Source organism: Chanos chanos, chromosome 11 (genome assembly GCF_902362185.1).
Source record: "Chanos chanos chromosome 11, fChaCha1.1, whole genome shotgun sequence".
Lineage (NCBI taxonomy): Eukaryota > Metazoa > Chordata > Actinopteri > Gonorynchiformes > Chanidae > Chanos > Chanos chanos.
In genome coordinates this window covers 17288553-17314335 of record NC_044505.1, presented here as the reverse complement: position 1 = coordinate 17314335, position 25783 = coordinate 17288553, and the positions used below count along the sequence as shown (strand labels likewise).

Genomic DNA, 25783 nt, shown 5'->3' with positions numbered 1-25783 from the left:
TACAGCACTGATCACTGAATTTAACTCTGACTGTGATCCAGTTACTGACTCTCAATCCTCAGACATATATGAGTATTAGAATAGACTGACTTCATCCTCATTAAGATGTTGTGTTATGATTAAATTGCAGCTTTGTTCAAATCTGATTTGACGTAGTCCTGAGAATCTACACTGATGTTTATATCGCCATGAGTCTGATGTTGGTACTTGCAGTTTTTTACTTCTGTAGAAGGTCACACACACACACGCACATGCACACACAAACACACACACACACACATATGTTAACATCCTAAACAGAGCTCAGTGAGAACATATTCTTTCAGAGTGAGATCTGACGTGATGGGCTGGACTTCCTGTGACTAACGTTTTTCTCACCTCTTAGAGAGTCCGTTTCATGCAACACAAACACAGACACACAGAGTGACCCTGACATACAGAGACTACAGCTTTAACTCAGTGTAATAGTGTGTGTTAGAGAATTAGAGAATGGAGATATCTGTGTGTATTTATCATAATGTAAACTATACTGGGAGAAGTGAACTGGACAGAGGAGAGAAAGTGGAGATGATGGTGGATACTTATAATAGTGCAGTCGCCGTCAGAATCCCAGAATCCAGCACGGAGAGAGAAGGCCCAGCAACTCAACACACAGGTACAATCCAACAGCTCAACACACAGGTACCTTTTACACGTGCTGAGTGTGAATATCAATGTGTTTATTAGTCTTGGTAATACATAAGTATTTCAGCCGCACAGATTAGCAGCCAGGTTCACCTTATCTCCAGTTAAAACAAACAGTAATAAGAGAAACAATAAGAAACAAGGTATTCTCTGATAAATTCTCCACTCTACACTGACAACTTTTGCTCTAATTAGTGTTTCCAAAAGAATTCATGAATTAATACATAAATACACAATAATAATAATAATAATAATAATAATAATAATAAATTGTAGTAAGTTTCCACCCTTCTCTGACACCTTTTGCTCTAATCGGTGTTTTCAGAAGAACCCATAAATAAATAAATACATAAACAAATGAATAAAGAAAGAAAGACAGAAATGATTAAATATATACAAAAAAAATGGGTAGCAACAGAAGACAGAGAGATCCGTCCTATTCAGCCATGATATAGAAGAAGGCACTTTGTCAGAAAAAGACTGGAATTCCCCTCAAAAGGAAACTTACAGAGAGAGAGGTGCCTGAAAAAAAGCTGAGGAACATGTAAGGGGCACAGCATGGTGGCACAGTGGGTAGCGCTGTTGCCTCACAACAAGACGGGCCCAGGTTCGATGAGTGGCCAGAGTATTTTTCTGTGTGGAGTTTGCATGTTCTCCCCGTGTCTGCGTGAGTTTCCTCCCACATCCAGGTTGGGTGAATTGGAGATACTTGCAGTATTGGTCCTAGGTATACATGTGTGGGTGAATCTGTGTGTCTGCCCTGCGATGGACTGGCGACCTGTCCAGGGTGTACTTATGCACTTATGCTAACACCCTAAACAGAGCTCAGTGAGAACATATTTTTTCAGAGTGACATCTGACATGATGGGCTGGACTTCTTGTGACTAACATTTTTCTCACCTCTTAAAGAGTCAGTTTCATGCAACAAAAACACAGAAGTGCAGACACACAGAGTGAACACTGACATACAGAGACTACAGCAACAAACTCAGTGTAATAGTGTTTTAGTGAGTGGAGATGTCTGTGTGTATTTATGATAATGTCACCAGTATTGAGAGAAGTGCACTGGACAGAGGAGAGAGAGTGGAGATGATGGTGGAGATTTATGGGAGTGCAGATGCTGTAATAGTCCCAGATGCCAACACACAGACAGAAGACGTCTCCATTAAGAGAAAGCCAGCAACTCAACACACAGGTACCTCTTACACAGGACAAGTGTAAATATCAATATGTTTATTAGTTTTGGTGATACAAAAGTATTTCAGCTATACAGATGAGCGACCAGGTTCACTTTATCTCTAGTCAAAACAAACAGCAAAAAGGGAAACAATAAGACACTATGAGTTCTCTGATAAATTGTCCACTCTGCACTGAAAACTTGCTCTAACCAGTGTTTTGAGAAGAACTCATGAATTAATATATAAATAAATACATAATAATAATAATAATAATAATAATAAATTGTAGTAACAGAAGACAACCAGATCTGTCCCATGCAGTTGCCATCAGTGATACAGAAGTGCTTCCTGTCTGTCTGGTTAATGGTTCACTGTGAATATTAGACTTAATACTAACATCAGTGAGCATAACCTTATTTGAGAACCTGAATCCAGTGAAATTGCAGTTATTCTAAAAAAAAAATCTCTGTTCATGGCTCAGCGCTCTGAACACTGAACCTAGACATTATTCAAAATAACTTTTAATCAGCCTTAACATATATTCAGTAATAGCATTACAATCGCAAGTACGATAATACTCTTCAAATTCAATGTTTTCAGCTAACTAAGTTCCTAGATCTTCACATTCAGTAACCTGGAAATGATCACTTTAAGAGTACACGAACCTTTATTACAACAATAGAATTCAAACGGTATCAAATGAAACTAATGTTGAATAAATAAGGATTTCGGTGGAACGTGGGCATATCCGCTGTACAGGCCTACAACAGCATATAAACTACACACAAGAAGACAAACAATTAACGGTGGACAATAACAATATCCTCGCTACCTTTAGTAGACCACGTATGAATGAACAACTACGCAAGAATGAGGTATTAGGCTACTCACGAAGAGGCATGCTTAACTTTCTGAGTGATGTTCTAGTCGAGTTACTTACACACAACAGGGTCGTGAGAGAAGGAGAGAAAAGGGGAAGAAGAGGAGCAAGCCCAGTCACACTGAAGTATGAGAGACCGGAGTTACTGAGGTTGGCAGCAGGAGACCGTAAACGGGACTTCGTGTCGGTGCCAGAAAATTCCTCAAGTGTCGCGAATCCGTGGTGAGAGTGTGACTGGGCTGATTCTTCGCAGAGACGAGCAGGGCGGAATGGACGGAGAACATTGCGGTTGACACAGCACAACCGGAGTTCAACTGACGCTAAACTGGAGCTAAGCTGTGTAGCTGAACTGTAACGTAGCGGAATTGCAGGATAGCGGGGCGTCTGGCATTTTATCCGCTTAGCTCACCACTCCTTTCGGTGGTGGTCAATTCCGGCGTCTGTGTTACGACATCTGATTTTTTTGCATTGTCCCTGAACGCAGGGGGGACAGAGAGGGGGGTTTAGAGTCTGTTCAGTTTCCAATACACAAACAAATAAACTCTTATTAGCCCGTGTATTAATAAGTTTCTCCTCAAGTGGCTGCCCCACATGTCATAGAGATACTTCCTGTCATTAAGTCGTAGAGTAAGCAGAAGAATGAATCATTTGTGTGTGTGTGTGTGTGTGTGTGTGTAAGTTGAAGGCTTATGACTGATTAGCTGTTGTATTAGAAATTAATGTCACTTAGCTGTTTGTCCTTTAAACTGAAAATGCACAAGTTCAAGTTTTAAAATTCAGTGACAAAATGTGTTTCTGTTTGTCTTCTCAGGAAGTGACAGATGCTACAGACTGACTGCAGTGTGTCTGGGGCTGCTGTGTGTTCTCCTGCTGGCTGTCATCATAGTGCTGTGTGTCTGGTATAATGCAGAGAGAAACCAGTTACAAACCAGATACAATAACCTGAGCATAGCGAGAGACCAGTTACAAAGTATTTTCAAGAATCTGTCCAGAGAGAAAGACCAGTTACAAACCAGCTTCAACAATCTAACTAGAGAGAGACACCAGTTACTGAAAAAGAGACTAGAGTATCAAAATGTGGTCTCTGAACTGGGTGAGTGAACATTTTAATCTTTATTTTCAAAGATTACTCATCAGTTACAGCCATTGTGTGTTTCATTCAGTTTCAAATTTTTGTGTTTTGAGTGATAAACTGCACCATGTTGTCAGTAATCGTAGCACTGTGAGTGTTAATGTATGAATGATTTGCATGTAATGTGTATCGTATTAGTCAGACATCTCGTGTGTGTGTGTGTGTGTGTGTGTGTGTGTGTGTGTGTGTGTGTGTGTGTGTGTGTGAGAGAGAGAGAGAGAGAAAGAGGGAGAGAGAATACTAGTCATTGACTTGTTTTGTCCTGATGATCATATCAACAGATAATCCTGCTGTACAAGGTTGGAGATATTTCAATCACAGTCTGTATTACATCTCTACTGAAGAGAAGATCTGGAGTGAGAGCAGACAGGACTGTATAAAGAGAGGAGCAAATTTGGTCATTATAAACAGCGAAGAGGAACAGGTAAGAGAAAAGTTCACGTGTGTGTGTGTGTGTGTGTGCACGTTTGTGTGTGTGTGTGTACATACATGTGTGTGATTATCTACATTAATTCATTTTCATTTTTCACATCAGAAGTTTGTTGATGAATTGAGGAAGATCAGCTATTCATCTCTTTGGATTGGTCTGACTGACAGAGACACAGAGGGGGTGTGGAAATGGGTGGATGGTACAGCACTGAACACTGAGTAAGAGATCACTGAATTTAACTCTGGTCATGAGACAGTTATTGACTCTTAACCCTCAGTCTGTTGTTCTGTATGAGAAACACATTAAACAGACTGATTCTCTGTGTTATTTCAGGTACTGGTATGAAGGACACCCCAATGTTGGCCAATATGAAAATGAGCGATGTGTTTTTATTTTTTGGGTGCACAACAGTCTGAAAAGCTGGTATGATGTATCATGTTCTCATTATATGTACCACTGGATATGTGAGAAGAGACTTTTAAGCTGACAACACAATGATTTTTTGTTCTACTTCTTAGATTTATTTGGTGTTGGATATGCTGTTTTATGTCTATGCAATTTTCATACATTCATCATTATTTACAAGAGAGAGAGAGAGTTTGTATGTGCATGTGTGTCTAACAGGAAGTGCCACTACAGAGAACAGAAACCACAGACATTTCAGAGATCAAATATTACAGACTGACTGCAGCGTGTCTGAGGTTTTGATGGAGAATAAAAGATTTATGTTTAAGTAATGACTTTGTATCTTTACTCTGACTCACATTAAGGACAGTGGGTGCATGGACTGGTGTGACTGACAGAGACACAGTGGGGGAAATGGGTGGACAGTACAGCACTGATCACTGAATTTAACACTGATGCTCACACTTACAGTTGTCTACTACTGTCACAAAGTAAAACCACGAATAAGTCAGTTTTGTCTTTCACCTGAAAATAAGAATGTGAAACTGATACATGTCTGATACACACACACACATTCACATGCATATGCACACACACACACAAAACAAACATACATTAGTGGGGTTATGGGTGTTGTCCTGAGAATCTACACTGATGTTTATACCACCATGAGTCTGATGTTGGTACTTACAGTTTTTTGCTTCTGTAGAAGGTCACACACACACACACACACACACACACACACACACACACACACACACACACAAAACAAACATATGCACAGGCACATATTCTAATACTGATGCTGTAAACTGAGTGTAGTGCTTTCAATACCAGTCTGAAGAAAAGAGCTGACTTTTCAACACTAAGAGCACATCAAGAAAACACCACCATGATGGTCTGGACTTCCTGTGACTAACGTTTTTCTCACCTATTAAAGAGTCAGTTTCATGCAACACAAACACAGACACACAGAGTGACCCTGACATACAGAGACTACAGTGTAACTCAGTGTAACAGTGTGTGTTAGAGAATTAGAGAATGGAGATGTCTGTGTGTATTTATCATAATGTAAACTATATTGGGAGAAGTGAACTGGACAGAGGAGACAGAGTGGAGATGATGGTGGATATTTATAATAGTGCAGTTGCCGTCAGAATCCCAGAATCCAGCACGGAGAGAGAAGACGTCTCCACTAAGAGAAACCCAGCAACTCAACACACAGGTACAATCCAGCAACTCGACACACAGGTACAATCCAACAGCTCAGCACACAGGTACCTCTTACATGGGCTAAGTGTGAATATCAAGTGTGCTGTTTGTCCTTTAAACTGAAAAATGCACAAGTGCAAGTTTTAAAATGCAGTGACAAAATGTGTTTCTGTGTGTGTGCATGTGTGTGTGTGTGTGTGTGAGAGAGAGAGAGAGAGAGAGAGAGAAAATACTAGTCATGGACTTGTTTTGTCCTGATGATCATATAATCAGATAATCATGTTCTACAAGGTTGGAGATATTTCAGTCACAGTCTGTATTACATCTCTACTGAAGAGAAGAGCTGGAGTGAGAGCAGACAGGACTGTAGAGACAGAGGAGCAGACCTGGTCATCATAAACAGTGAAGAAGAACAGGTGAGAGAAAAGTGTGTGTGTGTGTGTGTGTGTGTGTGTGTTTGTGTGTTTGTGTGAGTATGTGTTTGTGTGTGTGTGTGTGTGTGTGTGTGTGTGTTTGTGTGAGTATATGAGTTTGTGTGTGTGTGTGTGTGTGTGTGTGTGTGTGTGTCTGTGTGTGTATACAGTACTGTGCAAAACTCTTAGGCACGTAAGATTTTTCACAAAACATTTGTCTTAAAACAGTTCTTTTCTATTTTCTCTATTAGTGTGTCAATAACAAATATCATATTTTAGATTTCCAAACCTGTCTTTTGAAAACAGTGAAATGTGCCACTAAGAAAAAGGAAATGTCAAACAAACACAAAACCTACCAGGCCCTCCAAACCTTTTTTTTTGTGGGCATATACTCCAGTGCATGATAAAATAGCTATACCAAACAACTAAACAAAACAGGTGGGAATCATTAGCAACATACGCAGGTTTAACCACAGTTATTGACTGAAACAGAAACACCTGTGTAGAGGGAATAAAACTGGGTGAGGATCAGCCAAACTAAAAAAGTGAGGATGCTGAACAGATTGCTAATCTTACACCATGACAAAGGTGAGCATAGCCACAAGACACAAGGTGGTGATCCTACATCCGTGAGGTCTATCGCAGGCAGAAATTTCAAGACAGACTGGCGTTTCCAGATGTGCTATCCAAGCTCTTCTGAAGAAGCACAAAGAAACAGGCAAGGTCGAGGACCAGAAACGCAGTGGTCGGCCAAGGAAACTCAGTTCAGCAGATGAACGACACATCGAGTTGACGTCTCTCCGCAATCGGAAGACGTCGAGCAGTGCCGTCAGCTCAGAGCTGGCAGCAACCACAGGGAGCCTGGTACACCCATCTACAGTCCAGAGAAGTCTGGTCAGAAGTGGTCTCAAGGGAAGACTTCCAGCCAAAAAGCCATTCCTCAGACGTGGAAACAAAGCCAAACAACTCATCTAGGCACGAAAACACAAGACCTGGGGTGCAGCACAGTGGCAGCAGGTGCTCTGGACTGACGAGTCCAAATGTGAAATATTTGGCTGTAGAAGAAGGCAGTTTGTTCGTTGAAGGGCTGGAGAACGTAACATGGATGAGTGTCTGCAGGCTACAGTAAAGCGTGGTGGAGGTTCCTTGCTGGTTTGGGGCTGCATTGCTACAAGTGCAGTTGGGGATTTGGTCAGAATTAGTGGTCTTCGCAATGCTGAAAAATACAAGCAGATTCTTATCCATCATGCACTACCATCAGGGAGACGTCTGATTGGTCCTAAATTCATTCTGCAGCATGACAATGACACAAAACATACAGCCAGAGTCGTTAAAAAAACTGTCTACACCAAAAAGAGGAATAAGGAGTCTTGCAACAGTTGCAAAGTTTTACCACAATGTGCAAAATTCCGCAACAAGTGTGTAAGCAATCATAAAAAACTGTAATTGGTCATCTGCATGAATTCATTTTCATTTCATTTCTCACATCAGAAGTTTGTTGCTGAATTGAGGAAGACCAGGTCTTCATCTGTTTGGATTGGGCTGATTTACAGTGTAAGAGATAGGAAGTGGAAATGGGTGGATGGTACAGCACTGAGCACTGGGTAAGAGATCACTGAATTTAACTCTGGTCATGAGACAGTTATTTACTCTTAACACTCAGTCTATTGTTCAGTATGAGAAACACATTAGACAGACTGATTCTCTGTGTTATTTCAGGTACTGGTATGAAGGACGGCCCAATGATAATCAATATGGAAATGAGCGATGTGTTGTCATTTACTCGGTGCACAACAGTCTGAAAAGCTGGTATGATGTATCATGTTCTTATAGTATATACCACTGGATATGTGAGAAGAGTCTTTTAAGCTGACAACACGATGACAGTTTCTCTTTTTCTAATATTTACTTTTGTTGTACTTATGTTGATTTGATGTTGGATATGTTGTTTTATGTCTATGCAATGTTTGTACATGCATCATATTTAACGAGAGAGAGAGTTTGTATGATGTGCATGTGTGTCAAACAGGAAGTGCCACTACAGAGAACAGAAACCACAGATATTTCAGAGATCAAATAGTACAGACTGACTGCAGTGTATCTAAAGTTTTGATGGAGAATAAAAGATTTATGTTTAAGTAATGACTTTGTATCTTTACTCTGACTCACATTAAGGACAGTGGGTGCATGGACTGGTGTGACTGACAGAGATACAGTGGGGGAAATGGGTGGACAGTACAGCAATGATCACTGAACTTAACTCTGATGCTGACACTTACAGTTGTCTACTACTGTCACAAAGTAAAACCATGAATAAGTCAATTTTGTGTTTCACCTGAAAGTAAGAACATGAAACTGATACATGTCTGATGCATATGCACACACACACACACACACACACACACACACAAAACAAACATACAAACATGAGTGTAGTGCTTTCAATAGCAGTCTGAAGAAAAAGAACTGACTTTTCAACACTAAGAGCACATCAAGAGCTCTCTCAGAGTGACATCTGACATGATGGGCTGGACTTCCTGTGACTAATGTTTTTCTAATGTTTCATGCAACAGAAACACAGAAGTGCAGATGCACAGAGTAAACACTGACAGACAGAGACTACAGCTTTAACACTGTGTTAGAGAATTAGAGAATGGAGATGTCTGTGTGTATTTATGATAATGTGAACAGTATTGAGAGAGGTGAACTGGACAGAGGAGAGAGAGTGGAGATGATGGTGGATATTTATGAGAGTGCAGATGCTGTAATAGTCCCAGATGCCAACACACAGACAGAGGACATTTCCCCTAAGAAAAACCCAGCAGCTCAACACACAGGTACCTCTTACACAGGATGAGTGTAAATGTCAATATGTTTAATAACCTTGGTGGTGGTGGTGTGTGTGTGTGTGTGTGTGTGTGTGTGTGTGTGTGTGTGTGTGTGTGTGTGTGTGTGTGTGTGTGTGTGCACGTGTGTGTATGAGAACACCGAAGGCTCATGACTGTGATTAGCTGCTGCATCAGAAATTAATCTCATTTAGCTGTTTGTCCTTGAAATTGAAAATGTACAAGTTCAAGTTTTAAAATACAGTGACTAAATGTGTTTCTGTTTCTGTTTGTCTTCTCAGGAAGTGACAGACGCTACAGACTGACTGCAGTGTGTCTGGGGCTGCTGTGTGTTCTCCTGCTGGCTGTCATCATAGTGCTGTGTGTCTGGTACACTGCAGAGACAGACCAGTTACAAACCAGATACAGTAACCTGATTATGGAGAAAGAACAGTTAAAAACAAATTACAGCAACCTGTCTATGGAGAGAGACCAGTTACAGAGGGACAGAAACATACTTCAGAAGAATCTCTCTGAAATGGGTCTGAGAACATTAAAAATACAGTATAATCTATAATTGTTTGTAATGGCATTAATGCTATATTGTAATATATGCTTGGTCTGACATTGTGCAGAAACATGTGTCTGTACAGGTGTGTTTGTGTGTGTGTGTGAGGTGGGGACTGTATTTGTGTTGACATGGGTTGACGTGGAGTTGCTTGTGTGTGTGAGTGTGTGTGTGCATATGTGTGTGTGTGACCACATGTTCTGTTTTTCTCTGAAAAACTACAAGGGGCAGAATCACTAACACAACAAGTGATTTTCACACAGAAGAACACTGCACAGCTGGATGCAATCTCCACAAATACTACATCTCTACAACAGAGAAGAGCTGGAATGAGAGCAGACAGGACTGCAGAGAGAGAGGAGCAGACCTGGTCATCATAAACAACAAAAAGGAACAGGTGAGCAGCATAGAATGAGAGAAATAAAGACATAGAGACAGAGAGGAGGAGGTGGGAGAAAAAAAAGAAAGAAATGTACATCTGATAATTAACAACATTAGTCTCTCATTCTTTATCACAACTACAGGAGTGTCTCACAAATCTTCAGCTTTCAAGTTGGATTGGTCTGACTGACAGACAAACTGAAGGTGTTTGGAAATGGGTGGATGACACGGAGCTGAACACTGGGTAAGAAAGCTGAGTTTAACTGGGCCAGCAGACAGTTCGTTTTTCCATCTTCATATATTGAAACATATTGGACTGGTTTCTGTGTTTGTTTGTTTGTTTGTTCGTGCGTTTAAGAGCCTGTTCGTGTTTGTTTGTTTGTTGTTTAACTGCAGTTTTGGTATTTTAAAATCCACAGCAGAAGTTTTGCATTGTGGATTTTTTGTTAATGTCATCTTGTGTCATTTCTGTGTTCTTAATTATGTGATGACAATGTGGATGTATAGTAATAAGATAAATGACTTATTTTCAAATGATTTTTAGTACTGTACAGATGTAACGGCTTGTGTGGTGAGTGAACTATTTTGTGCTGTTTTTACTGTCGTAGATACTGGTTCCCTGGAGAGCCAAATAACAAGAATGAGGAAGACTGTGTGGAAATTAGTGCAATAAAAGTAAACGGAGACCCTCCAGAAAACTGGAATGATTTGCCATGCTATTTAAAACGCCGATATATCTGTGAAAAATAAAAGCTCACATGCCCCTGTACACAGCTCAGATTACAGAACGGTCTTGATGTGCCGAAACACTTTATATGGGCGCACTGAATATATAGAAATATATGGCCTTTTAAAATCATTTTTACCTTGTAAGATGGACGCATTTTCACATCTGATTTACATATTTGTTCTGATGCGTTATTATATAAATGGTGTTTCATGTTTAATGTTCTCCCCGTGTCTGCGTGGGTTTCCTCTGGGAGCTCCGGTTTCCTCCCACAGCCGAAAGACATGCAGGTTATGTGAACTGGAGATACTAAATTGCCCCTAGGTGTGAATGAGTGCGTGAATGTGTTTGTCTGTGTGTCTGCCCTGCGATGGACTGACGACCTGTCCAGGATGTTTCGCCGCCTTTTACCCTATGAGCGCTGGGATAGGCTCCAGCACCCTCCGTGACCCTAATTAGGATAAGCGGCTTAGATAATGAGTGAGAGTGATGAGACATAGTTTTTCATGTTTAAACAAATAAATACACATACAATGTCCAGTCCTGTGCATATAACTGTATTTACTGTTTCATTAAAATGTGTTCAGCAATTGCAACTGCGTTTGTATTTTGAGAAAATAAATGACATTGACATTACGAAAAAGTTACATCTTTGATGTTTCATCTGGTGTTGCGTATCCAATAAATGTCACAACAGTTATAACAGACTGTTTTAGTGTCACTTGGGATGATCGACGGTGTGCTACAAGACTTACTAGTCATTTCACAATTACACCACATGGGGGCGGTATCGTCACAAAAAGTATCGAAGGCATCAAACAGTTAATGATGCGACCATTGTACTAAAGATACCAAAACAAAACGCACACATCCATAAACAGACATATATTCCCAAAAAGAAAACTGACATATTTCAGGTTTGACTGATGCATCTGAAGAAACAGTTCAAAACAATCGTTATTGATTTACCAAAGTGTGCGCGCGAGTTTTAACTGCGGTTTTGTGAAAAATCAAACCTGGGATGGCAGTTAAAGAGTAGGCTACAGGTCAAGAAGAAGTTAAAGTTGCGTCTTCACTCTGGTTTGGATTGTTTTGAAACTCAAATCGACAAATTGCTAGGGTGTTCAGTAATTTCATTACTACACCGTGGCTTCTCTCCTCTGCATGCGTGACCATGTTGTTGACCTAGAGGGCGCTACATGGCGGTGGGAGGGTAGGACGGGCAACAATCTCTTTGAGTGCAAAGTCAGAAGTTGGCAAGAGAGAGAGGGTGATAAAGTTCGCTACCTCACTGAATGAATGTTCTGTTGCAAACTTGACTGGAAAAGAAGAAGTATCTTTGTGAATAACTATAAACACTAAGTTTCTGCCTGAACTTTTTTATCTTTAAAGCAAACACGAGAAATACTAGAGGGCTAATATTTGACTGTGAGTTTGAGACGACTTTTGGTGCGCTTCGTGAATTCCTTAACTTAAAAAGTGGATTATCGTGTGCGCAATTTATTATGAGAAAATAATTATCGTTTATCTAACATACGTTTATCCTGCAGTAAAATCCGACCCACATTTGAATTCATCCTATTTTCCGTGTATCATCTGTTTCACTCTGAAATGCAGCCGTGTCTTTTCATCGCAATTCTATTTCTACCGCTCAACTTTGCCGGTGCTGAGTCGAAAGCCAAGTGCTCGTCGCGGTGCGACGTGAACAAGTGTCCGATTCCCAGCTGTCCAAGTGGCTACGTCCCCGACCGCTGCAACTGTTGCTTGGTTTGTTCCCTGGGAGAGGGTGAGCCGTGTGGCAGGAAGGACGACTTGCCGTGCGGAGATGGACTAGAGTGCAGGTTCCCGGCTGGAAAGCGATTGTCCAAGGGATTTTGCCAATGTAAAATAGGGCAAAAGGTGTGCGGGAGCGACGGGAAAACTTACGGCAACGTCTGCAAGATGAAGGCGGCAAGTCGCAAGGCACTGCAAAGGGGTGAAGTGGCAATAACACGAGCGCACAAGGGACAGTGTGCACCTGTCAGAACAGGTAGGTCATCATCACTGATGGATCTGCTTTACGTCTTTGTTTGGATTTTATCCCTGTTTACGGAACTAACGTTTCTCGAAAATTATTTCGACTTTTGAAAGAAAAAAATGTCTCGTTTTGTGCGTCACTTTACTGAAACTTTACCCAGTCAACTTACTGAAATTCTTTTTATGGTCTTTTTATGGAACAAAATGTAGCCTATTGGGTGATTATTGTGTATGGTAAATGCATTAAATCTGGATGGGAAATTGTAATTGTGCAACAGGACCACTTAAATATGTTTGTCCTGTGTAGTGTACCCAAAATCGCTTATTTGGGATGACAATGTTGTGCAGGCCTCCGTCCTGCTGTGATATGCCGGGTGGCGTTAGTTCACTGTCTGATCCATGCCCGTCGGAATGTAGAACACTGGTTCTAAACTACCCAGAGTTCCGTTTATGACATTCCGTCTCCGATGAACTTCCTGGACCTGATTAAGAAGTGTTTTAGCGGGTCTTATGTGGAAGTAATTAGACAGTAATGAGTGTGATAAGTTTAGCTTTCTCGGACAGTCCTTATTGCCTCTAGTGTGATGGAATGTAGACACAACAGAGCCATTGCGGTTTTCTCGACTTCCAGCCAACGCGCCGTGTCTGATAAACCCTGAGAAACCCTTTGCCCGAGCCACTGTTACTGAGATCCAAAAATAAACACACAGCGGAGTTTGAAGATTGTGAATCCAGAAAGATTTGGATGAAAGAGGGAGTCCCGAACTCCCCTTTCCTCCCAGGGGAAGAGAAGAAAAGCCCCGTGCAGGAAAGGAAGTGCTTTGGTTCTCGGTGGTCTAACTCCGAATAGACTGTCTTTGATGTAGTAATTAGTGACCGCAGCTCTACATGACCTGTATTTGTGTTGGAGTAGAATACAAGTAATAGGCAGTGCGTTGTGAGAGCGTATAGCAGTTTTCTGGGAATTTCATACATTTAGCGCCGCGTCAACATAGGCCTATTCGATGACCCTCGCCAATTAATTATTAAGTCCACGGTGAGTTAATTTCAGAGTGTTGTTGGCTGGCGAGGAGAAAAATGTGTAGTCTTGTGACTTCTCTGGATTGCCGCTGAAAAAAAGGAATTCAATGATGCGCGGTAGACGCCGGTACTTGTCCTTCAGTCATGCGCGAACCCGTCTGAAGGAGCAGAGACGTGGTTTTGAGACGTTGTTTATGGGTCTGTCGTGGTCTAGATCTCGCATCCTCTCATTAGGGTCAGTCAATGAGTAATGCTCCACTGACCCCTATCTTCAGTGCTTGAGAACTTGACGAGATGTTTTAGAATGTCAACGTCTTACTCCACATCGCTCTGACCTAATTCTCGCTGGTTCAATACAGGTCAGTCTGTTGCGTCTAGAATGTGTTGAATTATACCATAAACAAAGCTCCACAGATACCTTGGTATTTAGAATGGCTTTTGCCCTCTCTAAGTTCAGCTGAAGGTTATTTCCCAAATATTTAGGGAGTGAACGAGACGACAATACACAATAAGGAGATTTTGGTACGTTGGAATCAATGACACGGTTTTAACTTATAAAATCACATTCCTTAAGAGGTGGGTATGAAAGCAAGGATAATATGGGAGATGTAAGGTCTTTCCCTAGAAACAATTAGCTTTTTTCCTGTTTCACTTAACACTATGCTAAATTATCAGCCTAGTTTACCATAAGCCAGGTCATGTTCTTTTTTTTTAATCCCTCCATACTACTGTCCACAGTTTTGGATGCTATCAAAACCCCACTGATGTCTTAATCTGAATGTACCAAATATACCCGAACCTTTAAAACATAATGATTGTCATCAAAACCCAGTTCTCTTCAGAAATTCTCTCTGTCCAGGCCCAAGTGAAACCTAACGTGAGACGTGATTTTTTCGCTGATGTGAAATCTGTTATTAAAATGAATCATATTTTTCTTTTGCTAGTACAGGTCCAGCATATCCCAACAGTCCGCGGTACAAGTTCAACTTCATCGCCGACGTGGTGGAAAAAACAGCCCCTGCGGTGGTACACATTGAACTCTTTCTCAGGTGAACTACTACAACGTCTGGTGCTACTTTTCACACTGTTTTCGTCTTATTCCTGAATTTCGGTCAACTGACACCCATTTATTTAAAAGTGTCTCTTAAAAGCGTTCACAATGGAAACGGTGCCAGTCACTAGCTTCTGTATATATAGTGTCCCATTCTAATACCGTCATTATTCATAACTAGATTTATTCACAACTGTCTTTATATTGTAAATATTTTAAGTATAAAGATGGTCTTGCGTGCTTATGTTGTTAGACACCCTCTCTTTGGACATAACGTGCCATTGTCAAGTGGCTCTGGTTTCATCGTGGCGGAGTCTGGTCTGATTGTAACCAACGCTCACGTGGTAACGAGCAGCACCACGGCAACGGGCAGACAGCAGCTTCGGGTTCAGCTGCACAACGGTGACACGTACGAGGCCACCATCAGAGACGTCGACAAAAAGTCCGACATCGCCACCATCAAAGTCAACCCGTTTGTAAGTGTTAAAAATGAGGATCGACGTTCAAAATATCCGGTTGAAGACGAGTCGTTAATCTCTAATAGTAACCTTATGCTCTAACGGACAACTTACAATAGCATTTAAACCAACTCGCAGCGTGCAGATTCTAAACACTTCACCACTTAACGTGTGTGTGTGTTCGAGAAACATGAGGCGAAGTCAGACGAAATGCACATTTCTACTTTTGTCTCTCAAGCCCCGAGTTTCTGAGGCGTGCATCTCACAAACATATCGGAAATGAGATGTTTATCACTCCGAGCGGAGACACGGACCAAAAATGTTAAAAATATTAAAATGTCCACATATGTCTAACTATCCTTCCAAAAACCACAAGATAGTGTAATATTCTCAACAATTCCCATCTTACGTCTTAAATTTAGACTTAGCATTCAGTCTCCACTCGCGTTCAATCAGACGTATCTCGCTTCGGCCAAGTCTAGACGACTCTGACTCATTAACTTTTAGTTACGGCCTTCGCTGCTGCTTGCTGACCTACATTAGAGGATGGGAATTCTGGAGGTGTGGTGTTGCAATATATGAGAATTGGGAAGGGGTTTCCAGGGGCATGTGGATCTGATTAGTGGAGAAATGTAAGTCCTTAATATAACCAGTCTGTCCTGGGCCCCGTCCAAGACCTGACAACTCTAGTGTTTGGTTTAGTCTATGCGAGGCTGATTAATGTTGCTTGTGTAACTCAAAAGGGTCGATGGCTTCAGAATTGCATGTTTGGAAGCTGGTAAGAGTGGATCCCAGACTCTTTGTTTCTGCCTTACACTATCTGACCTGAATTCTTCCGCTGGTGTGTCTGTTCACGTTTAGCCTAATTTCATTTCTCTCTCTCTCTCTCTCTCTCTCTGTCTTTCTCTCTCTTTCAGAAAAAACTGCCGGTCCTATCACTGGGGCGTTCGGCGGACCTGAGGCCCGGCGAGTTTGTGGTTGCCATCGGCAGCCCGTTCGCCCTGCAGAACACTGTGACGACGGGAATCGTCAGCACGGCGCAGAGAGACGGCAGGGAGTTGGGCATTCACGATTCGGACATGGACTATGTTCAGACGGATGCCATCATCAATGTAAGTCACCTCTCGCATCCATGATACCTGCATGTCTCAGTATATGAATGTCTTACATGTGTTAGAACTCATTCTCCCTCTCTCTCTCTCTCTCTCTCTCTCTCTCTCTCTCTCTCTCTCTCTCTCTGGCTCTTCCTCTAGTATGGGAATTCTGGTGGTCCTCTTGTGAATCTGGTGAGTCATGTTGTTGTTTTGTGTCTGCACTGGGCTCTGTATTACTGCCATTTTTACTTTACGTCACAGTAGGTCATTATGAAACTCAGTGCTATGATTTAGTACTTCATAGTTTTCAATTTCAAGTCACTGCAAAAACCGTTTCAACATCTAAATCTCCCTCTCTCTCTCTGTGTTTCTCTGTTTCTCTCTCTCTCTCTGTCTGTCTCTGTCTGCCCCCCCTCTCTCTCTCCCTCTCTCTCTCTCTTTCTCTCTCTCTCACTCTGTCTGTCTCTCTCTCTCTCTCTCTTTCTCTCTCTCTGTGTGTAAATGTGTCTAGAGACATGATCTGCTCCCAGGCCTAGACAATGAAAAAGGGCACTATTTATTTCTTCTTTAGTAATATCTCTTGCCTCTCTGAACTCTCCTCAGGATGGGGAGGTGATTGGGATCAATACGTTAAAAGTGACAGCAGGGATCTCCTTCGCCATCCCCGCAGACCGAATCAGTCAGTTCCTCAACGAGTCTTTAGACAAACAGCACAAAGGTAGGAACCCTGGCCGCAGGCAAACTCACTACTGACTACTATCTTTCAACTGTTACGTGTTATCTATCTTGTCTATCTATTAAACGCACAATGAATGAGTGACATATTCGTCCTGGTAAGGGATCGTGATAAGCACATTAAACTTCTGAAGTCCAGGAATCCAAAAGGCGTTTCATCTGTTTCACAGTTTACTGTTCAAGTTTAGTCAGCAGGACTAGGAACTGGTTATGAATGAACTGCCTCATGTGTGCCGGATTTAGCTTGGATCTCCAAAAGAATGTCATGCAAGCTAATTAGGTCACACAATACTCGCTAAATCACTTACTTACTCACATGTAGCGCCATTAGCGTAGAAAACACTCAGAAATGTCACTGTTAATGATAACATTGGATGTATTGTGTATTTCCCTCATACTTCATTTTGATTTAAAGTCAAACAGAGGCTAATCAGGCCGCATTACATACAGTCTCATGCCGTGGTGCCTGAAACAGATGAGAAAGCTGTGATTTTTTGGTTGATTTGATATATAATTCATAAGATTTCGTCGATGTGATTGATTTTAGCTTTGTTGTAACTTTGACTGAAGCTTGTAGATTTTTATAAACACTTGTAAACAACATTGAACCTTGGCTGCGCTGGGTTTTAGCTGTAAAAGGAATCTGCTCGCGGGGCTGCTATTAGTTAGGCCGCTAACAAACAGTTTACATATTTTCATTCTGTTTGTTTCTTTGCTCGGCTCTTTGTTTTCCCCCAATATGTTGACTTTTTTTCTGACAGTTTACAACAGTTAAGCTTAAAACATTTCACCAGTATTGCTCAAGGGTTTTGAAAGGAGATCAACGGAGCTGTAATAGTCAGACACCGTTACATCACAAGGAAACAAAAAAATGAGAGTCAGAGGGAATTCTTGCTGGGTTCTAAATTCAAGCGGGAGATAAAAATGACAAAAGTAGCATCAGGCTATTGCTGAAATTGCTTGTTGAACATTTCGACATGTCGTAGAGAACTCCGTCAGCTAAATTTTGAGTTAGCTCCAGTTTTTGTGATTGTGATGTGTAATGTAAATGTTTCCTCTTCCAGAAGCAAAGGGGTCAAAGAAACGATACATCGGCATCAGAATGGTGACAATAACAGACGAGTAAGTGATATTTATTTCATAAGTCCCGAAACAGTGTTTATCATTTTCATTCTTCGATATAACGCTCACGGAAGTGTTTCCTTGGTCATGTCGGCATTGTTTCGATTTTGTTTAGCGTAGGTCACCGTGTTCCAAGTAGCACAAACATCAGGCTGTGTTTTTGTGCTGAATTAGTGTCATGAAGTCGCGACTATGTCACAATGACGCCAGCAGAATGCCAACACATCCGGCATCTTCTCCGTGTTCGCTCCGCTGAGACGGTTCATCTGTCTTTCTAATTATCATATAACTCTCTCTCTCTCTCTTTTTTTTTCTTTCTTTCTCTCTCCCTGTCCCCCTTTCACCTCCCCCGTATCTTTTTGTTCATTCTTCCTCTTTCTTTTTCTCTCTCACTCTTATCTGATACCCCCCCACCACCCACCCATAGTGTTGCTGAAGGGCTAAAAGAAGAGGACCCTGACTTCTTAGACGTCAGCAGTGGCATTCTGGTCCATGACGTAGTGCCAAATTCCCCTGCCCACAAGTAAGCACCCAAACCCCCTCCCACCCTCACTCACCCACCCTCATTCAGACACTACGTTCTGAAACCACATACTTTAGCTCTGTGTCATGATGAACCTCATTAATATTGCTATTTACATAAAGAATTAACAATATTAGGTGAAGGACTGTTGAATTATATATATAATATATAATTCTTAAGTGCTATTCATATGCAGTAGCAATGACAAGCAATAACATTTCTGTCTAACCTCAGAGACATGATTATTATTGTATGTGTAATGTAGCTATATGCATATTACAGTGTCATTAAAAAAAAAAGTACTTCAGATTGATCCAAGTTGATTGATTAACCTGATCTTCCATGGGTTCCTTTCCCCATTCGCTGGTTGGCCTGCAGGGGCGGGATCGAAGCCGGCGATGTCATCGTAAAGCTAAATGGCCACCCTCTCTCAACCACCGATGAGCTGCAGGAGGCGTTGCAGGAGGAGACGCCCCTCCTACTGGAGGTTCGCCGCGGTAACGACGACCTGCTGTTTAACATCGAACCTCACGTCATCATGCATTGAAAGGACTGGTTGTGGAGGCGGGGTTTCATATAATTGGGAGGGGGGGGGGGTGACGATTGGCCAGAACTTTATAGGCAGTGCTCATCGATTGGTCGGAAAGTACGATTTATGAAACGGTTTCTTTGATGACTTTGAGGACAAAAAGTGAGATGAAGACTTGAAAAGGGGGAATAGAATGAACACCCGCCAAGGAATCATGGGAAGAACAATCTCTCTCTGAAGTATTCAAACTATTAAAGCTGCCCAGACACTGAAGAAGTGCCCTCACTCTGTAATATACACACTAAATTTGGACTGTGGTGAGGTTGCTGTTAGGTCCAACTGAACTCTAGCCCAATTGTCTGGGCTTTACTGTACAGCTAAAGCGTTCTGTGTATGTTTTAAATCGACATTGACGTTTAAATGCTTCAATATGTACTTATAAAACTAAACAATGTACAGTTTACTTTTTTTTTTTTTCATTTAGCAGAAGCTCTTATCCAGAGCGACTCAAGAGACGTGCAAACGTGTTTACTTAACGAAAAAGTAAGCATACTACATGCGATCCATTAAAAAATCAGTTTATTTTGGCTTGACGTACATTTACATCATGTGAGTACAATTTATCCTGACTGGTATTTGTTAAGGTACCTGAACCATCGTTTTTTATACTGAAACGTATCTGCCGCGTGAGATTTTGTGTGTTATGGTTAGCACTTTACGTGATTTTGCTTGTGGTATTAAAAAAAAGGAAATTAAGTTTGTCATTTCACCGGCAGAACCCTCTTGAAAAATAAAGTGTATTTTTCAAAACATTTCGACATAACGTTACTGTGTTACAAAGCAGATTTTGTACGTTTGTATCTTTGTCAGCTAGCACTTACAGATGTGAACTCTTGGAAGTTGTCTCGCCAGGCAGTTAGTTGCCTGGCTGTCAAATGATGTTAAAAACACACACACACACACACACACACACACAGAGTCCTTCGTACACTGACTGTCAAAGCTCTGTGATCACCTGGTTTTACATGTAATGCAACATGGAGCTCTCATTTGTTTACGACCAGCATCAACAATAATGACATAAAAATATAAACCGGTATGAATATGAACTGAGCAAACTGTAAACAACAACAACAACAACAACAACAGCAAGAAGAAGAAGAGCAAGAACAAAAACAAAAATAAAGAGCAAATGCAACATTAATAACAATAAAAGTGATTAACAGAATTATTTTTTTTAAAAAAAAGTGCAAGATGCCTTTTATTTTCCCATTCAGCCTGGCATTCAACTTGGCACATAATCTAGGTTTTGACCTCACTACCTCAGTCACACGTAGCATTGGCGTATGTCTCTTCATCATAGTTCTCGTATACAGGTGCATCTTCCCCCCAAAACTCCTTGGTATTCTTCTCATCCCGCAGGAGTAGTATGAAACAAAATGGAAAGAATCGTTACCAATGTGTGAGAAGCCAAACGAAAAACAATAAAATGACGGAAGTCTCAACTTTCCCCTACACCCCTCTACACGACCCGTTTAAAAATCACTCCGCGTGGATGTAAGAGGGACGGTCCCCAGTATTGTCAATGAGTACTGAAATGCTATTGCCTGGTCTTTCTATAGGACTTTATCAAAATGTGCTTGCGTTTCTTACCACATTAATATGTGAATCAACCCATGGTAATACTTAAGTTCAGCGTTTCTCGCAATTTCCACGTTCGCGACACAGTATCAACATTGGGCACAACGAAATGGAGTATGCTGAACCTTCTGTAATAATATTCCATATTCCCCACACACACACACACACATACATCAAGGCAGAGACAGTAGACACAGATTCCAGGGTAGATAATTCAAATACGTACGCGGTGATAACAGAGACGGGATTTCACTCTTTCGTTTCATTTCATTTCACTTCGAGTTTTTACCTGTACACATAGCCCCAACTGAACATTTTTTTTTTTATCCTGAACCTGCCTGTTCAAGCCTCACACTTCACCGATCAGAACATGCTCTGTGGACGAGGTTCCTCTCGCAATAGCTAGTGCTAACAGTTAAATCCGCTGTGAAGTAGGCCAAGGGTAATTTTGACTCTGAACTCTTTAACTGTTTGCTCCTTCAGCGGACGCTGTGAACCACTCTGCTACGTACACAGTGCCTCTGCTCGCCTCCAACCACCACAAATAACCTAAAGGGTTTAAGGGAACCACTCGAGTAATCTTGAAATCTTGTTTATGCCACATGGATTCATAATTATACATGTGGATTATACCTTGACTGCGCTGGTGTTGATGTAGATGTCTTCAGAGTGTTCCGTGTCCTTGGTCTGTTCTTTCTTCGTGTTCGATTTCTTTTTGTTTTTACTGAGGAGATGAGGAAAAGAGAAGTTCGTCATTTTAGGTGTGTGTGTGTGTGCGTGCGTGTGTGTGTATGCGCGTGTGTGTGTTTTTTGTGTGTGTGTGCATGTGCGTGTGTGTGTTTTTTGTGTTTGTGTGTGTGTGTGTGTGTGTGTGTGCATATGTGTGTGTGAGTGTGCCTGTGTGCCTGGATGGTAGGATGGTATTGTCATATACACACGACCTCGGAGCAGCTGGATGTGCCGTGACACTCTGAAATCCTAGGTCTCCGTCATCATCCTACAAACAAAAACACATGTATGAAGTAGCACAATGCTTTAAACTGTAGGTCACACTGAAAAGTCTGTGATTCACATCAGAGGTCACCCAAATGCAAAAGTCATGCACAACAGGCTTATTTTATAATGCTATATATTCGATGGATGGATCGCTCAATCAAGCAAGCGATCAATCTAACAGATCAGTCAGTCAATCAATCCATCCATCATTAAGCAAACAAACAAACAAGCAAACAATAAACAAATCAACAAAGTCACCAAATGTGGTAGTTGCTTGCCTTGATCACCTCGACATAATCATCTCCGTCTTCGTCAAAGCTGTGGTATGGGTTCGGCCGCCTTGGCACCTGTTTTTAGGGAAAACATCGCCAGTTATGGATGTGGCCAAAATGACAGCCTGTCACATCGATCATCAACCTAAACCTTACTTCACCTTAAGCGATTCACACGGCTGGTATCTGCTGCTTTCTCCAGTCACCTCTCTGTCTCCATGTGTCTCTCTACATGGGTACAAGGAGAATAAGCTGTCAGTTTTACCATACATCTCACTTCAGTGCAGAGAAAAGAATTAGAATAGAATAGAATAGAATAGAATAGAATAGAATAGAACAATGAAATGTAGTGAGTTTTGGGTAAACTGATTTGTGGATATAAGAACCGATGCTCAACTCAGACAACACAATTTGAGGCAACATTTGCAGAGTAAGTGGCAGACTGGGACTTGGGAGAGTGAATGAGCTGTTCTCTGACATTGTTTCAAACATTCTCCACATGTTCTTGAGCCTAGATTTTTTCTTGCTTTTTCATTTTAATCACAACAAAAAGGACTAAAACCGTCCCTGGCAAAGTATTTTATACAAATCATATTCTCAAAGTATACAGTTTTATTTATGTTTGTTACATGACGCGAGGAAGTTCTCTGCTTTCACCGACATATTTCCCAATATCAGAGAAATGTGATATGTTCTTCAACCGTGATTTTTAAAGTTAATGCTGCAAGTCCAAATATGGACCCCCTACTCCCTGTTCTTTTCTCTTGCTGACTACAGAGTTAAAAGGATTAGAATGAGTTAAAGCAATGTAAGGGCGAACTCATAGAGCACAAGAAACCTCTGCCATAATGTTGAATTATATTCTATAGGTTCCAGAGAGCCACTTTAACGAAATAAGACCATGAACAGTATCTATAAGTCATGTTTATAGAAAACATATATGACCTAGGTCAGACATATTGGGGTCAGTTACGCACCGAGCGTTTGAGAAGTGAATGGTGTTGTCCACCTCTGTGTTTCTGTAAAAGAAAAAGAATGAAAAAGAAGACATATGTTACAAAAGGACATGCAATATTTTTTTTTTTTTTACTTTTTTTTTAGTACAAACATACCGTTTGCTCTTGCTCTTGCTCTTGCTCTTGCACTTCCAACCGACAAAAGCTGCTATTGCTATAGCAACAACAACAGGAGCAATGACACAGCAGAGAATAGTCACAATGGGCACTATATCTGTGAAGAAAAGGAAAAAGTCAGTTGATAGAAGAAGCCCTTGCTTCCCTCCATATTTGTCAAAGACTTGAATACTGTTTTTACAGACTGTGTTCTACTGAACTGAGTCTCCTATTGAAGGCCAACTTGTCAACAAGCCGTCATTTAAAGCATGCCTTTAAAACCCGGTTTAAAACCCTGACCTAGGTGTGCCGAGCTTCAACAAATCACGGTGTACTACATGACTCAGGAACCGTAGTTGAATTTGAATAAATAACAAAAAAATTAAAAACAGCTTTAGAAATACCCTTGCATTGTGTCACAATTGTACAACTACGCTAGTTAAAGGTTTCCTAGCGCTGGTCATCTTTCTTATTCCCAAACATAAGGACTGTTTAAAAAAAAAAAAACCAAAAAAAAAACCTTCACTTCCAGTTTTCTTGACAGTGAAAGTCGCCGTGATTTGCCCGAGGTGATTGTGGCCAAGGCAGCGCACATCGCCTACAAATCCCACAGGCACTTGCAAACTTGCTGTAGTCATAAACTTAAGTTCCTGTGTCGTCCCTGTGTTGTTACTGTCCTTTAGTTTCACATCAGAGTGTCCCGATTCTGGGTTCACAACGGAACGTCCAGATTCTGTCTTCTCGACGTAGAGTTGCACCACGCTGACTGGATTTGACTTTACCACACAGGTACAGATGAGAAAGTCGGAGGAGCTGTTTGCAGTGCAGTTGGGCTCTTGTATAAACTGTGGAGAGTCTGGAGAGAGCAAAAAAGAGCTGATCTGAGTGCAGCGTTTTGAAGGACATTCTTTCTTATTGATAGGTTTTGGGAGGAACATCCTGACCTGTCTTCATGAGGTTCTTAAAAGATTCTAACATTTTCTGAACATTTTGCGGATGCTAATCAAAAGTGTATTGTGGTATTGCCTTGACCTAACATTCTCAAAATGCCCTTGATATATTTCTGGCATAAAGTTAGCTTCAGTGTTTGTTATACAAGTTTGTCGTCGGAAGATGAAGGAGCGACATAATTATAGTGTTTAGCGTGCTTGGTAGACATATAGGCATATTTGGATTTGAATCTAAGCCAGGGGGAACACATTCTGGGGTAAGCCAGAGTGTTACTCATCAGAGTCGGTGAGTGGAAAAGTGGGTCAACAGAAGGGGAGAGGGAAGGGATCCCGAAAGCAAAGTGAAGAGCCTGAAGGTAAGTGTGTTTGAATACTTGTGTTTGATTGCGGTGGAAAAGCAATGGCTCGTCTTCCATCTACTGCTTCCGAACTTTCGTTTAGAACTTCACTTGACACACGACTGAATTCCTTGGGAACATTGCTTGCTTTATTTTATGTTGCTGTGCTGAGATCTTACTTACATTCTAAACTGAGGTTAAGAGTATCTCGCCCTATGGTGTTCCCTTTCACCTTTGCAGTGCATCCAAGGGAAGTATCCAGGTCTGATTCTCTACCAATGAAGGTCAGGGTGGAGGTAAGTACCCATTCCCCATCGGACATTCTGTAATTTGATTCGCTGATGTTTCCATCGTGACTCCACGATAGGTCAGGTGGGTTTGATGGACAAGCGTGGGAGATCGAACAATTGGCCGTCACTTCCTTTCCGAGTGCAGCCCCCTCCCTCACAGAGACTGTAGGATTCTGCTTGTCTGTGTGCCACATACAGATACACATTAGCAACAGAACTCTGGCCACGATCCAAATTTTCATCGTAATATTAACACTGTTGGATGTGGTGGCTACAGCGCTAATCAGAAACTGCTGGAGAGCTCTTCTAAAGTGCCAAAGTTCAGGAAACGTCTCATTTTTACTTTGCTTACACACAGTATTGGCGGAATATGGAAAATCCCCACCAGATATTAAAAGTTAGTCTCGGTTGAGACTAGAGTTTATTTCCTCTTTTAATGGTAGGAGAAACAAGTTTCTAACTTCGTCATTCTAACCCAACCGACCAGAAGTTGCCTGCCACTGGAGTGAGTGACCATTAGATACATCACTCTTACAGTATAACTTTTGCTCTCATCAAGATAAAAAGTACTCACGAGCTCCATGGACAGCACTGTCATTATCTGGAAACATACCTACATTCTTTCACCGCACCATGAAATAAAGGTCCCCATACAAATTTCAGAGACGCTGACATTTAAAGGAAACTCAACATCGCCAAAAAAAAAAAGTTTGAGCAAATTGTAAAAATTTATTTTATGGATACTTGAGGGCACTATATGGGGATGCTCATGTTACCTTAGCCTTACTAATAAAACATATT

The 25783-nt window shown here is 41.3% G+C and overlaps 2 protein-coding genes across 2 annotated transcripts; both read left to right on the top strand.

Annotated features, from left to right (window-relative positions):
* Window positions 1-4139: 4139 nt before the first annotated feature.
* Window positions 4140-4791, top strand: LOC115823743 (C-type lectin domain family 6 member A-like). The gene is made up of 3 exons (XM_030787772.1): window positions 4140-4298; window positions 4410-4522; window positions 4638-4791. The coding sequence occupies exons 1-3, from the start codon at window positions 4140-4142 to the stop codon at window positions 4789-4791; spliced, it is 426 nt and encodes a 141-aa protein (XP_030643632.1).
* Window positions 4792-6913: 2122 nt separating this feature from the next.
* Window positions 6914-19401, top strand: htra3a (HtrA serine peptidase 3a). Its single transcript, XM_030787770.1, has 11 exons — window positions 6914-6922; window positions 6980-7198; window positions 12453-12864; window positions 14821-14920; window positions 15176-15398; window positions 16298-16492; window positions 16634-16666; window positions 17078-17192; window positions 18274-18331; window positions 18759-18854; window positions 19233-19401. The coding sequence occupies exons 1-11, from the start codon at window positions 6914-6916 to the stop codon at window positions 19399-19401; spliced, it is 1629 nt and encodes a 542-aa protein (XP_030643630.1).
* The last annotated feature ends 6382 nt before the right edge of the window (window positions 19402-25783 follow it).